At 35.6% G+C, this 15514-nt stretch overlaps 2 protein-coding genes across 4 annotated transcripts; both read left to right on the top strand.

The window, feature by feature from the left end:
* Positions 1-4354: 4354 nt before the first annotated feature.
* Positions 4355-6699, top strand: LOC140767882 (heptahelical transmembrane protein ADIPOR2-like). Its single transcript, XM_073107959.1, has 4 exons — positions 4355-4747; positions 4855-4944; positions 5057-5102; positions 5832-6699. Exons 1-4 carry the CDS (start codon positions 4509-4511, stop codon positions 6492-6494), a joined length of 1038 nt encoding a protein of 345 aa, XP_072964060.1. The 5' UTR covers positions 4355-4508; the 3' UTR covers positions 6495-6699.
* Positions 6700-8660: 1961 nt separating this feature from the next.
* Positions 8661-15513, top strand: LOC140766543 (sister chromatid cohesion 1 protein 3-like). Of its 3 annotated transcripts, XR_012105468.1 has the most exons (15): positions 8661-9100; positions 9320-9581; positions 9673-9719; positions 9805-9854; positions 9956-10023; positions 10100-10497; positions 10845-10956; positions 11395-11531; positions 11612-12036; positions 12165-12201; positions 12303-12345; positions 12471-12606; positions 13593-13730; positions 14631-14713; positions 15380-15513. XR_012105468.1 is itself a non-coding variant. In XM_073105941.1 (14 exons), exons 1-13 carry the CDS (start codon positions 8977-8979, stop codon positions 13689-13691), a joined length of 1938 nt encoding a protein of 645 aa, XP_072962042.1. In that variant the 5' UTR covers positions 8661-8976; the 3' UTR covers positions 13692-13730; positions 14640-14774. The 3 variants fall into 3 exon arrangements, 2 of the variants coding, with proteins under 2 accessions (XP_072962042.1, XP_072962041.1); XM_073105941.1 differs by lacking the exon at positions 15380-15513 and having other exon boundaries at positions 14640-14774; XM_073105940.1 differs by lacking the exon at positions 15380-15513 and having other exon boundaries at positions 14631-14768.
* Position 15514: the final 1 nt, after the last annotated feature.

The raw sequence follows: 15514 nt of genomic DNA, 5'->3' as shown, positions 1-15514 counted from the left end.
TGCGGATCTCATCGGCTCTAATGGATCTTACAATAAGGCGATGACCATTTGACACAAGTATCGCTCTTGATTACAATAGTGAAATAATACTATAATTGAAGATAAAAACATCAAACTTTAGGGGACAAATATTATACAACACAAAGCACCACCTTAAAAGATTCACGGAGCAAAAGATCTAAAATTAGCATATGGCTCCGTCGCGATCTAATAGTCAAAGACACATAGTCTTTCAAACCTTCAAAAGACCGGAGAAGAGAGTATCTCCAACCTACTACAATGCCAACATAAAATCAACACTCTGAACAACTACTTTCCATCAGAAAGCCAAATTAGAGAGAGAGAGAGAGTAAAAGATCTTCCTCAACCTACACCACACTCATGGAGTTCGTTCTAATGGAGGCATGGGTCATGAAAAAAAGCCACAAATCCTACAAAAGCAAAGGGAAGAAAATACGATGACAACTATACTCCGACAATAGTGTGATTATGCTCCTATATGACGTTGGTGATCATGGTAACGTCAATCATAGACATGGTGACAACATCCACGTCAGACAGTACTCACAAGCAACGATGATGACAACCACTACTCTGGTGGCCGTGACAACAATGATGGGGCGCCATTAACCATAGTGAGCAAGGAAAAGAGAGGGAGCCAACATAGAAGTGAGAAGAGGCAAGGGAGGAGAGAAGAAAGACGCGAGGAAAAAGAAAACAGAAAAGAAAGGGAAGGAAAGAAGAGGGGTGTAGGAGAGAAATAGGATAAAGAGAAAAAGAAAAGTTCATATGAAAGGTGGAAACTCCTCTCCTCCTAGCTAAAGTGGCTAAAGGGAGGGAGAAAAGAGCAACGGTTGAGACAGCCTCTAAAGGTGGAAGAAAAAAAATTCTAAAATTAAATCTCTGTCGGGTCGACGGCCAGTAACACTTACCGATCAAAAATAAGTTATTTACTATTAGATAAAAAATTCTTGTTTTAATGTAAGTCTAAAGGGTTTTTAACTATATTATTTCTCTCCATAATTTATTTATCCAATGGTCCACCTTCCAAACTTATTATATAAATAGACTATTTTTTATGTGTCACCTAAAGAAAAAGAAAAAAGAAGAAGAAAAGGTTCACTAAAAATATACTAAAATTTTCAGCGGTTTTAATATAAGAGTTAAAATGTTGATTTCATCGATCATTTATATAAAAAGTACGTACAAATATAAAAATATAATAAAAAAAGTGAGAAAATATAAGGATTTGATTTAATCGAATGTTTATATAAATATGTTAACAAATAATCCTTTCACTCTCTATATTTATCATTAATTGGAACAAAACACCGATGCGATTGGCATGTCATGCTTAGAAGTTAGAATAAAATAGTGACTATGAGGCAGCAGTTGACGTGTTTAAAATAAAGTCTGTTGATATTAAATTTCGAGATAAACGGGGGATCCGATTCGTTGTATCACGTTACACATCATGTCACCTCACGAAATGGATGATTGGATCTCTGAGTTATGGAAAACACGTAAAGAGATATAAGCTCTTTAACTTCTTTTTTTTAAAAAACAAATTGACAACGATAAATTGGTTATTAAACGGATTTTATTCATATTTATTGTTTCAATCCTTCCAATTTATAAATATTAAGTTGAATAAATTTTTTATCGTGTTCTGATAACTTAATTATAATTTAAATAACTTGTATAAATATAACAACTAGTTTAACAAATAAGTTATATTAGTTTATTTGGTTTTTAATTTTATAAATTACACTGTATATTTTACGTATTTCGTGAGTTATATTTTATCTCTGAGTATTTCGTAATTCAAATCCTTATTTTTTTTCTATAACTTTTATTTAATACCTTAGCGTTATTTTGACTAACTAACATTAATAAAATTATTAACTCTCACCGCCCCTCCCCTCCTCTGTCTCTTTAAGGGAAATTACTGAGACTCTTAATCCTCATGTGGTCTGGACTAAAATACAATAATTATTATTTTTATCATATTTAACTTATCTAAAATAATATTGACTAGGTTTTAAATAAAAAAAATGTGACAAATATATTGAAGAGATATATGATTTTGTCATATATTTATTATCTGAAATTTGATCGACATTATATTAGATATATTAGAAAGCTTATCTGATCCTTTATAACTTTATATTTAATGAAAATCTTTAAATTCGACGTTTAGAGTAACATATGATGAAAAGAATTATTCCATTTTAATTTCAGACTACACAGTGTTTCAACGTTTCCTGAATTTCAGCCAAACCAAGACAAGATTTGAATACATATTTATGCAAGACAAATTATGATTATTTAAATTATTTATCATTTGTATTAACGACATTTATAGCTATAATTTAGACAAAATTTTATATATAAAAAAGAAGAAGCAAAGTTGAAGAGTACACTAATGAGACAATTACATTTAAGTCTCACTAAAAATTATCATATTTTTTCACATACCTTTAATAAACTTACTTTTGTAACACAAACTCTTTAAGGATTGAAAATATCTCAGCTCCTAATATCTAATATCGTAGATAAATAAGCTAAAAACTCTTGATACGTTAACGGTTTGAGGATCTATGTATCGCAAAAAAAAAAAAAAAAAAAAAAATCCAACGAAGGTAAATAGAAAAAAGAAGAAGTAATCGAAGTATAATTAGCCATAAAATAATGTTAATTAAAAAAAAAGGAAGGTAAAAGAGGGTTAGAGGGTAAAATAATTTGGTACCAGGGACCATTTCATACACCTTCCAAAATGTGGTCATTGGCACAGTTTGTCCAATGTGAGCATGTGACCCAGACAAAGAATGTTATCCATAAGATGTGGTGAATGTGTGTGTTTGGTAGGATATCGCTATCACTATCAAGTAAATTAATATGTTTGACATTAATTAATGTACAAGGTTTTCTAATCTCTTAAGTACAAAATAAAAATATACTACAAGCACTTAGTTTTTCTTCACTTGGTTTTTTGTTCCTTGAAAACACTTGCAAGTTTTCTTTAATAGATCTCAATACGTTAGATACAAAGATTATTATTTTTTTAATAATATCTTATCAACTACAGTAGCAACATTTGTCGTTGTTAATTTAATGGCAAAGATTGCAACATCTGTCTCTTTTTTCATATCATTTTGAACTTCAAATGGTATTGAGACCGTACAAGAAATAGTTGGCAGTTTGTCGTTGACTGTGTACCATTAAAGTTACTTTACTTCATCACGATGTATCCATTTCTTTTTAACACTGTTCATAACTTAATAGTAACTGTTATAAACACGTCAACTAAGTCGATTTAAACAAAATTGAGGGCAGTATTACTATTATACGGTAGAGATATATAAGAGCTGTTATTTGAGCCTCTACTTTAAAGTTTAGGAGATATTAAGATCATTGCTTTGAGAAAGTCCACTGAGATCACTCTTTCTTAACTCGAAGGTTATAAACATGAAACATCAATCTACAAGTTTCCTGAGGTCGGTCATAAAAACTAGTACATCAAATATTCAAATGGGTACGATATTATAGATTTAGTTGTAGGGATTGATAGATAGTATTAACCAACTCTAATAAAGTTGGGAAGTATCATTCTCCATGATTAAGATGTTATAGAATTGACTTTAATCCTAAATAATTATTAGGAATACATTGTTTGATGATATGGTGGCATAGTGTTTTGATTCAATGACTCAACTCATTTGATAATTCGGCAATTTAGCTAAGAGGAACAGTTTAAGAAGGCGATAATTTGGAGTAAATTTTAACGGCGTTTGATTCAGAACAACTGTTCAGCGAGATGCATTTGTATCTACGATATGCTAACTCTTTATCCAGTCTATATCTAGTCTTTAGGTTCATAAATGATAAAAAAAAAATTATTTACAAAAATTTAATTCCACCTTATAAAATTTAATTCCACCTTAGCTTTAGAAAAAAATGATATAAAATTAGGTGTGTTTATGGTTGCCTATTTAGACTTTATTATTCCACATTGATACTATAGCACGCGCTAGTGTCTTTATGATTTTTCACTTCCGAATAGCTTTTATTGGGAAAAGAATCAGTTCTACTACGTATAAAGTCAACTTTTGTTGCTTAATAGTACTAAAAAGTAGCTAAACTAAGAGTGAGTATGATTATTAATTTTTAATTTTTAATCTATATAGGTGTGTTATTTAGTAAGGGTATTGTTGTCATTTTAGAAGTGTACTTATGGAAGCCTAAGTATCGGGTCGGGTTTAATTTGCTAGCGGGTTTCGTATCTCAACTGATAACCTCCCCCCCCCCCAACTTCTGTATAAATCCAGCTGTACTCCTCCTACTCGGCGATCTCTAACCAGCCTCGCTTATTCCTCGCGTCCGACCTCTTCCTTCTCTCACACACTTTAGAGAGAGAGAGAGAGAGAGAGAGAGAGAGAGAGAGAGAGAGAGATCAAACTAACCCGATCGTCTCGGATCTCGAATCATCGCCGGCGGCTGCGGCGGCGATGGCGTCATCGGAGGTGGATCTTCGCCGGAGGCGGCGTAGCCCGGCGAGGAGCGGCGACACGACCTACCCGGCGGAGGATGGGAAGTGTCGCCGGCGACGCCTCGTGAGCTACGAGGAGCTGCCGGATTACCTCCAAGACAACGAGTACATCCGCGATCACTACCGATCGGAGTGGCCGATCCGCGACGCCCTCCTCAGCGCCTTCGCCTGGCACAACGAGACCCTCAACATCTGGACGTAAGCGTCCGCCGCCGGATTTGCTGCCGTCATCGCCGGATCCCCGTCCGGTAGCGTTGGTGCGGTTACACACTTTCCTCCTTATGATTCTTATTTCTTTTTTGCAGGCATTTGGGAGGGTTCTTGTTGTTCTTGGGGTTGGCCGCGGCGGGTTCCAGAGATGCGATCGAGGAGGTGGTGGGGTCGGGCTTGCCAAGGTGGGTCCCCCTCCTCTTTTGAGAAAAATTTCTCGTGTTTCTTTCACCTAATTTGATAAGATTTATTTCTTTTTTTTTAATTTTAAATTTTAAAATTTAAATTTTATGGCAGTTTTGTGGTGAAATCGTTGGACGCGACTTGGGGCAGGAATTACTCGGTAATGAAACAAAAATTTCAAATTTGAAAACTTGGGGCGTTTCTTTTATGAATATATTTGCGTTTTGATTTACTTTCTTATCTTGATATAAATATCTGAAGGTAGCGTTCGCTGGGCATGGTTTAAAGTCATACGAAGAATCCGTGCACATATTAAAATATAGAAAAATTCAACTCCTAGATGAGACTCTTCGGTCACGATGAGCCTTTGATTACTTATTTTTAATCAGAGTTAAATAATATATGATAAAGTAATACATATTCTTTAAACAAAATTAGCATACTTATTTATAATTTGTAAGTAATAATTATATTTTACAAGTGAATAAAATATAAATATAATTTTTCTTGTGAATCTTTTGGCCAGAGTCAAATTTGAGCTCTTATTGTTGGCACGATTGCCAAACAGGCTTTAGTTTGTTGCTCTTCTAATTGATGGGCCCTTTGTTTATACTTTATCTTCAATCTATTATAAAACGGAAACGGTTTCAACAATATAACTATATTACGTATTCATATTACATGAGAATTAATTTTATTTATTTATTTTTTTTTTTTTTGGCAAACAAGGTTGAATGTAAACTTTTTATGAGAAGGGTAGAAATTTTGATAATTGAGTCATAGCCGATAATAGACTCGTAGTAGAGTGGATTGAGCTTCGTTGTGATCGTTTGTTGGCACGCATGAACATACTCATCTGAGATATATATATATATATATTCTCTTGTAGGAATCTCAAATCTTGCCCTCGTCCTCCACCGTCTCCGGCAACAATAATTCCATCCCAAGATGGCCGCGCCTCGTCTTCCTCGTCGGCGCGATGTCGTGCCTCGCCGTCAGCGCCGTCTCACACCTCCTCGCTTGCCACTCCCGCCGCCTCAACCTCTTCTTCTGGCGCCTCGACTACGCCGGCATCTCCCTCATGATTGTTTCCTCCTTCGTCCCCCCTATCTATTACGCCTTCCTCTGCCAACCCCTCGCCCGCCTCGCCTACCTCTCTGCCATCTCCTTCCTCGGCCTCCTCGCCATCGTTACGCTCCTCGCTCCTAGCCTCTCTTCCCCCCGCTTCCGCCCATTCCGCGCCACCCTCTTCCTCGCGATGGGCTTCTCGGGGGTCATCCCCGCCGTCCACGCGCTGTGGATCAACTGGGGCCACCGGGCCTGCTACGTGGCGCTGGCCCTGGAGGTGGCGATGGCGGCGGCATACGCCACCGGCGCCGGGTTTTACGTCAGCCGCGTGCCAGAGAAGTGGCGGCCGGGGGGGTTCGACATCGTCGGGCATAGCCATCAGATATTCCACGCGCTCGTGCTCGTCGGAGCGCTGACGCATTACGCAGCCACGTCGGTGCTGCTCGACTGGCGCGACGGGTTTGCGAACTCCTGCGGTGTTTGATGAAATGGCGGAGATCGAGAGGAATGGGGAATTATGGTGCGTAGAAGCTGTTTGTGATAATGCCCCAACATACAAATTGAAAGGTGTGGTGCATTCATTTTTATCTCCAATGCGTCTGATTTAAGTGTAATATGTTTATTCTCTAAACAACTGTTTGTGATATTGCGGTTTTTATTATAATAAGAAAACTACATTTTAACCCCGATATGGTTAGGCCTAAATTTATTTTATTTATTTTATAATTTTATTTATCTCACTTTATTCTCTTATTATTATATTTAAATTGAAATTATAATTTTTTTAAGTTGAATTAAAAATAATCATTAGAGATAAATTATAGATATTTAAATAAGCTTTCTAATGTAATTAAAATAATGCTAATGTTTGAGTTTTAGATTATCAATATATGATTATAAATTTAATCAGTATTATTTTAAATACGTTGAGAAGATTTATCTAATTATTTATAATATCTAATGAGTATCTTTAAATTTAACTTATAAATCGTTCAAATATGATTAAGTTTGAATATAACTACGCACAAGTAAAATGATACAAATAAAATTATTAAGGGAGAAAATTAAATTTAAGTCTAATTACAGAGAGTTAAGATATGATATCTTTTATTATTTGTCGATATTGCAGTATAGCCGGCAAAGTGACTGACCACCCATGTTGGCATGTTCTAATATGAGTTTGGTCTATATTTGCTAACACATAAATGGAATTAACTTGCCATCAAGTGAGTTAGGGTATGCAAGCATCTAATTTTTTTTTAAAACAAAAATGAGTGTGAGAATATGAAGACTATTTATTATGAGGTATAATGATATGATAATTGCATTGATTTATTCAATATGGGCTTCTATATAATTGCAAAACATTTTAAAAATAGTGTAATTTTCATTATATTTCTTTCTTTCTTGAAATATTAAGTTAAATCATTGGATATTTTGAACAATTTCTAAAGAGACGTTCTATCGGCTCAATCACAATTAAAATTTGGCGGGGTCTTAATTAACTCTTTTTTTGGGTATACATGGACTTCTAAATTATTGAAAACCTCGGTAAATTTCTGATGATTAACGGTTACATCTTCTATCCATAGTGAGCAATAATATAATATTTTCTATAGCATTTAAAAAATATATTTATTGGTTTGAAATTATATTAGGAGTTATAATAGATAAAAATAATAATTTGACGATGATTAAATAGAAACTCTGCTTAGTGTCTCCTACTTTGGTGTGCTTAAAATGTTTGTTGGCGCGAAGCTCATCCAACCTAATAAAACCAAGCAAAAGGCGAACTCAGGTCTTGACCTAGGAGTTTATTGGAGAGTCTCAAATCAAGCCTTGTCGATATCCAAACTGGCTCAACCCTATCGCACTCCGACCCACATATAGATAATGACCCGTCCATTGAGATCTAGTCTATTGCATGCAATTGACTTTATTTGATTTAAATTTCTTAAATTCTTATTTTAATTCTTAATTTTTTTTACAACATTCTTTAACGAAAGCACTCAATACTAAATGCATGAAACATTAAAAAAAAAAAGTAATTATACAAGATTTGAAATTAATTAAAATTTAGCTCGTTGGTCGGCCCAGCAAACCCATATGCTACCAAATCATATAGACATAAACAAAACTAGGTCAGAAAACTTAAACCTCGGCCTAAAACTAGTTCGAGACTAAACCGAGCAAAATCTTATTTAGATCTGAGTCTTTATTTTTATATTTTAATTGAGCTAAGTTCGGCCGATCCAGAAGCACAGTGAGCCATAATTTGAGCTCGTTTCCTTTGGTTAGCACAAATGAAGTATTGCCACCTCGTTTCCTTTGGTTAGCATTCCCTATGGCTAAGGTGCAGAGGACCCCCGCAACAATCAAAGTTGCCATTAGATTAACTATCAACGACTAGATTTCGTCCTCATCTATAATAAATTCCTCGTCCACAGTGGGGTTTTGTGATCAAATTAACCCCCTAAATATCGTATTTTTGCACCATATAATTAGCTATTCTTAAATTTTCGTATAAATCAGGGTAGAAATCGTTGAATTTTGTATTTAAAAAAATTTATTTGGGAGAGTTAAATAGTGAAAAAGAAAAAAAAAATTCTCGACAAGGCCTTAGTGTTGTTTTCGTCATCATTACCGCCGGTGAGCCACTTCGCCGGACCGGTAAATGTGCTTTATCGAGCCGAGCCGAGCCCGAGCTAAGGTTCCTTAGCTCGATTCGATCTCGAGTCGAGCACTCGAGCTCGAGCTTACACTGTTTTATAATTTCCAGCCGAGCTCGTTCGTGGCCAAATTTCCCGCCAACTCTTCTTTTCCCGCCTCCCTTTCTACTTTTTATCCGCCGCCCTCGACCTTCTAGCGTCGTCGTCGTCTTCTTCTGAGAACTCTGATAACCGATACCTCATCGGAGCGGGGCGAAACCCTAGATTGGATCAAGAGAAGTCGAGGGCGTGGGCGAAATGTTCTACTCTCACACGTTCCTCGCAAAGAAAAGCCCTCTCGGGACGGTTTGGATCGCGGCTCACTTGGAGAGGAAGATCAAGAAGCCTCAGATCGAAGTCATCGACATCCCCTCCTATGCAGGTGTGTTGATTGCTTGATCACGCTCTTAGAATACTAACTTACGCTAGATTTGAGAAAAAAAGTTGCAATCTTTATAGGAAAGATTGGATCTTGATTTTGATCTCCGTTTCTGTTTTACGAAATTCTTGCACAATTCCTTTATGGATTGCGAGAATATTCCTAAATTTTCAATCTTTTCGTGAAATCTCATGCATGGTGTCTTGCTTTGTGCTTCGATAGAATCTATAATGTTTCCCGAAGTCCCGCTTGCTCTGAGACTGTCGGGGCATCTTCTTCTGGGTCTTGTTCGGATATACTCGTGGAAGGTGAACTACCTCTTCCAGGATTGCAACAGGATGCTCACCGATATAAGGACAGCATTTGCTGCAGTACAAATTGATTTGCCGATTGAAGCAGACCGTGCTCCGTTTGAGTTCGTGACTCTCCCGGATACTTTTGAGCTCGATGCATTGGAGTTGGATGATGCCGTCAACCAGATAGAGTAAGTTTTCCTCTGGTAGTTTTTTGGGGCCTCCTGAGAGCCTTTTTTTAAGTCATTTCCACATCTCATTCTGTTATATTGATGCTAGCAGTGGCTTGGATAATCACTGCAAATCTTATGATCAAATCACAATGACAGGTCTTAGTTCTATCTCTTTTCATTCAGATGGTCAAATTTGTTTGGTTGTATTTTTGCTTAAACTAATAGGTTACTGTGGTCGCAGATGAAATATCTGGCGGAGGGGATCAATATATTGCTTTCCTTATCAATGAGGTCTCTATTTATTTGTCTGTGATGCTTGCTTGTTTGCTCTTTCCTGAACCTTAATAGTTCAAATACTTACAAATATTTTTTTGTGTGCTTTGACTATAAAGGATAGCCGGTCTGGTTCATTTTCTCAGCGAGGAAACTCGAGTCCAGGAGTTGGATCAATAAATGAAGAGTATGGTCCTTTTCATGTTTGAAGCTCCTGTTGGAAGTATCTGTTTTGATCTTTATTTGATAATCTATCTTTCTAGTGTATTGCCTCCATTTGAGGCTGGCTTGGAAGCAATCGCCACACCTATTCTCAGTACCAAAGGTTTGAGAGAGCCTGGTCTTAGTAATCCAGCAGAAGATTCATCCAGTTTTAATCAGACCCATTTTTCCCAAGAGGTTCCTGAGATTGAAGTTATGCGCGAGGCTGTACAATCTTTTGAGCCACGAAATCTTCTAGGATGGGATGATGCCAACATGGAGACAGATGTACTACATGAAGGTTCTTTTCCTTCAACGAAAAGAAAAGACAGTCTTTCTCCAATAATGGAAGGTGTATCGGTTTCTGGAGATATACATTTGGCAATGCCATCCCGTGCAAATGCACCAAGTGTTGCATCTGCGGATGACCTTGACATTCTTAACACCGGAATATCTTTAGGTTGGTTTCTTCTTCTAATTGTTTGTTATAATATGTGCTTCAAGTTGATCATCTGATTATAATTGTTTCTTCAGCACTCCTTAGTTTAAGTACTTGGCACTCTTGTTACTCATCTCTGCATGGATGGTGTCTTGACCCATGCGTGCAGTTTATACCGTCAAAGATTTGAAACACACATATGAGAGTGACCCGACATCCCCTTGTATTGAGGATATAAATCTTGCTGTCTTTCGTTGGCTCGTGACTTGCACACTGACTCTTGCTATGTTAGCAATCCTTGCATCTAACAAATATCAAGGTCCATAAAATGCCTTACAAGTTTTGTTTATGGGTGTTTGATGTCGTAGGCCATCAGGTACCAGATTTAGAGCTTCAACCATCTCCTCTAGTCAAAGAGAAAAAGACAAAGAAGAGGAAGAAAAAACAGTTTTTTGATGAATCTTTGGTACTGACTAATGGGTATGTATCTTTCTCTCTTATTTTCCTTTACCTTCTAAATTTTGATATCTATTGTATTTGAGGTTTCACAAATAAGTTTGAGAAAGTAATTTAAACATAAGCTAATCTTGTTTAATCAAAAGGCATCAGTTGGTTGAAGTCATGTCATCTTCTGTTGGTTTTCATTTGATAGATTCCCTTTCTTAGTGCTTTCTGTATCTTGGGCTCATGATGAGTCCAAATTTTACACTTCTTTAATAGAGAGATTGAATATTACAACTTCACGACCTTTAAGGATATGGTTGTCCTGCATCAATGTGTCGAATCCTTTTCTTAAGCAGTTTAAGGATTAAGGGAATTTACCCATCGATCAGTTTTACTTGACAACTATATATCATTTATAGTTACTTGCAATGTTGCTGTTTTTCTCAATGATTTGATTGAATGTGTTTCATTTAGGGAAATGAAGAAACAGCTTGAAGACACCTCTAAATTATTATCCAAGAGAAGGAAGCTTCCTTGCTCAGCTCTGGGTGCTTGGAAATTCTGCAGGACTCTTCAAAATGAAGTCATTCTTCATGAGCCATTGCTCTCCGGTAATCTTATCTTCCTGTAGCTTTCACAGCTCTGCTTTTGCTTGAAGGAACTATCCATAAGACAAACTGTTTTTCTGCAGGCATGTGTAACAATATCAAAGAAACCTTTAAGAAAAGCATTCCTCTTTCAATTGTTGATTCTTCCCACTTAGAGGCTTCTCCTGGGCTTGCACATGTGTCTTCTCAAGGTGCAATGCCTGACTTAGATATGGAGCCTGAACTACCTCGATTTGATACACATGTTGAAGCAAACCAACCTGACATAGTGCCGTCTCCATCTGGAAGAGGAGAGCTTACTCCTTTTAGAACTAGTGATGTGAATTTAAATTCTGGTATGGGAAAGACTTTTGATACTGAGGTATTATCAACATTTGAAAGTCTGGAGTCAGCTGGACGGGTAGGCCCTGAGCCTGAAGTTTCTTTGTTTCCTTTGGAGGAAGAACAACCTTTTCTTTATAGAGATTCTCCAGAAATTCCTGGGCTACTGAATTCTGCTGATGGTGAAGTAAGGGAACTAGTCCTTATTTCATTTCATTAAAATTTTCTGTTTCATGTGTTGTCTTCTTTATGTTTGCATAAGATACCCATCTTATTGCAATTTGGTTCTGTTTCCTGAATTGGAATTTTCTGTAGGACTTGAATTTTCTGGAAGCAAGTAACACATCATTCGGTGAGCTCCAAGCACTCTACCTATTTTCACAAATATGTGATACATAACAATAGTATAATTTTGTCGCCGTGCAATTTACAAAGTCTGAGCTACTTATGCAGGTTCTGAAGCACTAGAAGTAGGCAACTTGTCTGCTAGGACTAGGTAACTGTCCGCCACAAACCATACAAGTGCTATTGTTTGTGGGCTAAAAAGTTATAGTTCATATTTAGTCATTCAAGTCTGTTCTCTATTATCATTTGCATTCTAACTAATGATTTTTGTCACAGGGCTGTGGCACAATATTTAAAAGAACATTCTCCATCAACTCCCTCTTCAAAAGATCAATCAGGAACTATCAGTTTGAATAGAATTTTGGAAGGCAAAACAAGAAAACAATGTGCAAGGATGTTCTTTGAAACCTTGGTAACTGTTACTTCTGCACTTCTTTTAAACTCAGATTTTCAATCTGAAAAGCTTTTGAAGTCCTTTTGACTTAGCCTCATTCCTTCTGCTTCAGTTAAAGCATAAAAAAGAGAAGTGAGAATGTACAGTCAGTTAACTAAGCCTTGCAAGTAGTTTTTTACTTTTTTGGGCACTAAAAAAGGTAGGTTTTCACATATCAGGTCTTTGCACAATGACCATACTGGAGGACTAATATTAATCTATCTTGATATGTTAAAAAGGCTAGAACAAAACCTCTTTCTGTTTTCTTGGAAATTAGTGTTAATATCCTCTTCCTCTGCATGTAGAAGGAATAAAAGAAATCAAGCAAATATGAAAAGCCTCATAAGGTGCTAATTTGGGGAGTTAAACTTCCATTTGTCCAGATTTCTAAGAAAAGTATCTCTCGCTTTTCATACCCATTTCCATAAACACTATGATTCGCTTTTCAAATGGCTTTACATCAACCAGCCTTATTCCTTTGTCTCTAAAATTTTTGAGCCACAATTTCTTTTTTGTATCTATAATATTAATGATGAAAAATTGGTTTCCCTTCAGCTTCCAGAAGGATGTACAATTGCTTATCTACATATTAATGGAAATTCAAGCATACATGCATCAGAATTTTAATAATATACAATAATATTCATGGTAAGACAAGAAAACTTAGAAGTGTTAATTTGCCAACAAGATTTTTCCAGAGGTTCATGTTTTAACTCACTGTTACTTTAAAAGTTTAAGCTTTTAGAGAACGGTGGTTTTTATATTTTATATTTTAACACTCACCCTCATTTCTGGTTAATAAATTTAGATGAGCTCAAGAAGTAGATCTAATTTAAATGGATGGAATTTTATATTTCAGGCAAATATGGGCATGATAGGTACCCATCACCTGTGGCTCTGGCACATCTCAAGCTCAGCTTTTTGCATTTTTCATGTTGCTTATTATAAATGATGTTTGCTTTTAGGTTTTGAAGAGTTATGGATTAGTTGATGTACAACAAGAAGAAGACTATGGTGACATTCTAATCTCGACTAAGCCTGCACTATCAACTGTCAAATTCTGAATGGATTTCTTCAAGTATGCTGATATCCTTGTACAAAAGGTAGAACTCTGACTGCATGCTATAACTATAATAGAAATTGATATCTAATCTTTTTCAAACTCATATTCTTGAGGATTAAATTCTTGATCATGTCCTAATTAAATCCAAATTAGAATGCAGACAAACTTGGCTTGGAGTTTTCATTGTGATTACTCGATAGTTGTTATAGCAACAAAATATATATATATATATATATATATATATATATATATATATATATGCGTGTTTTTGGTGTCTGTGTTGTATCTATGTGAATGATTGTAGTTAGATATTTATATATGTATGGTTGCATGTGCAAATCTTTCCAGCCCAGTGATTATGGATTTAACTTATGTGTTGGGAAGAGTAAATTTATTAAAACTCAAGAAAGCAGAAAGACAATATTGCCTGCCATCCTTTAAAATTGAAACGTTCATGAAGAGAAACTCTGACAATGTGGATTGTGGAACCATTATATTCATTTATCTTATTTCTGTTATTCTATCATCTATCAGTACCTACATATAGGAGAATATGACTTTTTTGGGTTTTTTTCTTAACCTGGATGAGAGTTCCGTAGATCTTTGTTGCAAATGAAGGTTGATTACCTTTTAGTCCATATAATCTTGGTACAGTAGAATACATACTTTTGAGAATTTTGTTTTTAACCCTGTTCTGGATTAAAAAAAGTGATCTACTAAAATATTCCAGAATCAGTATGTATTGTTTTCATCTTTTGTGCGTATTTTCTTATAAGCAAATATATAATCACATTGAACAGTCTTGCACTACTGTTCTTTAAGTGTTTTTTGTCTGATCACTTATTTATGATAAAATTTCCACATTATAATAGTTTTCTAAGTTGTTATAACATTTAGATTCTCAAAATATGATACGACTAATGATGACTGATATCTTCAGTTTTTGCAGTTTCTCCAAGGATGAGCACCTGATGCCTCAGTACTCAATTAACTTCAAGATGCTGATAAGAGGCCCTATACTCTGTATATTCTATCACCCCACAACTAATTATGAGTAATTATTGTAAATACCAGCTAGTTATCCTTTGGAAGGGAGGGAAGGGTGGGGGTTTGGAGGTGACAAGGATTTATTTCTGTAAATTAGTTTTTGATTTTAGTCCTTATTGATTCAGTTTAACAAATTCAATACTTGTATTTTTCTCCAAAAGAAAGGAAAAGGAAGAAGCATGTTCCCTCCTATAGTATTTTGCACTTGAATGAGCCTCATGTATCTCAATCCCTTGTGAATAGGGCTTCAATGATGTGTTACAACTTGCAAATCATGGAAGTTGTTCAAATCTGTGGTAAGAAATGAAATGAATAAATGCTTTAGAAATAGATGTGGTAGTTGAAAATTAATTTACTATAATTTTCTAACAAGGTCCAAAGATATCTCCTATTAGGTCCTTCCCATTCTTGTTACTCAATAATGACTGTAGCTAAACTTACGGTTATACACCTAGTTTGCATCAAATTCCTCAGATAATATAAAGTCAAATCCTAATTTAGATGCTGTACCCAGATGAATGCTCATTTACCCTTGCATGCCACTTATCTTTATTAATATCTGCATTTTGGACTCAAATTTGATGATTCTCCTCTGTTAAACTGCAAATTGTCTCATTTCTTAATCGTATATTGGTTCTGCAGGTTCTACAAATCTTGCCCAAATAGAAAGTTGATAAAACAGTAACACACCAACAAAAAGAAAAGAAAAAAAATCACAAGGAATTATGTCATAAAGAAGAGAAACAAAATTCCATTCAATCAGATCTGAAAGCCTCA

Source organism: Typha angustifolia, chromosome 9 (genome assembly GCF_048772165.1).
Source record: "Typha angustifolia cultivar Huaian chromosome 9, ASM4877216v1, whole genome shotgun sequence".
NCBI classification, from domain to species: domain Eukaryota; kingdom Viridiplantae; phylum Streptophyta; class Magnoliopsida; order Poales; family Typhaceae; genus Typha; species Typha angustifolia.
This window is presented reverse-complemented; position numbering and strand designations above follow the sequence as displayed.

Excerpts from the sequence above, each read along its gene's own strand:
- LOC140767882 (XM_073107959.1), top strand. The coding sequence starts at position 4,509 with ATGGCGTCATCGGAGGTGGATCTTCGCCGGAGGCGGCGTAGCCCGGCG. Across the intron at positions 4,748-4,854 it reads GAGACCCTCAACATCTGGAC|GCATTTGGGAGGGTTCTTGT; the intron begins GTAAGCGTCCGC and ends TCTTTTTTGCAG. Across the intron at positions 5,103-5,831 it reads CTTGGGGCAGGAATTACTCG|GAATCTCAAATCTTGCCCTC; the intron begins GTAATGAAACAA and ends ATTCTCTTGTAG.
- LOC140766543 (XM_073105941.1), top strand. The coding sequence starts at position 8,977 with ATGTTCTACTCTCACACGTTCCTCGCAAAGAAAAGCCCTCTCGGGACG. Across the intron at positions 10,024-10,099 it reads GTTGGATCAATAAATGAAGA|TGTATTGCCTCCATTTGAGG; the intron begins GTATGGTCCTTT and ends CTATCTTTCTAG. Across the intron at positions 10,957-11,394 it reads TCTTTGGTACTGACTAATGG|GGAAATGAAGAAACAGCTTG; the intron begins GTATGTATCTTT and ends TGTTTCATTTAG.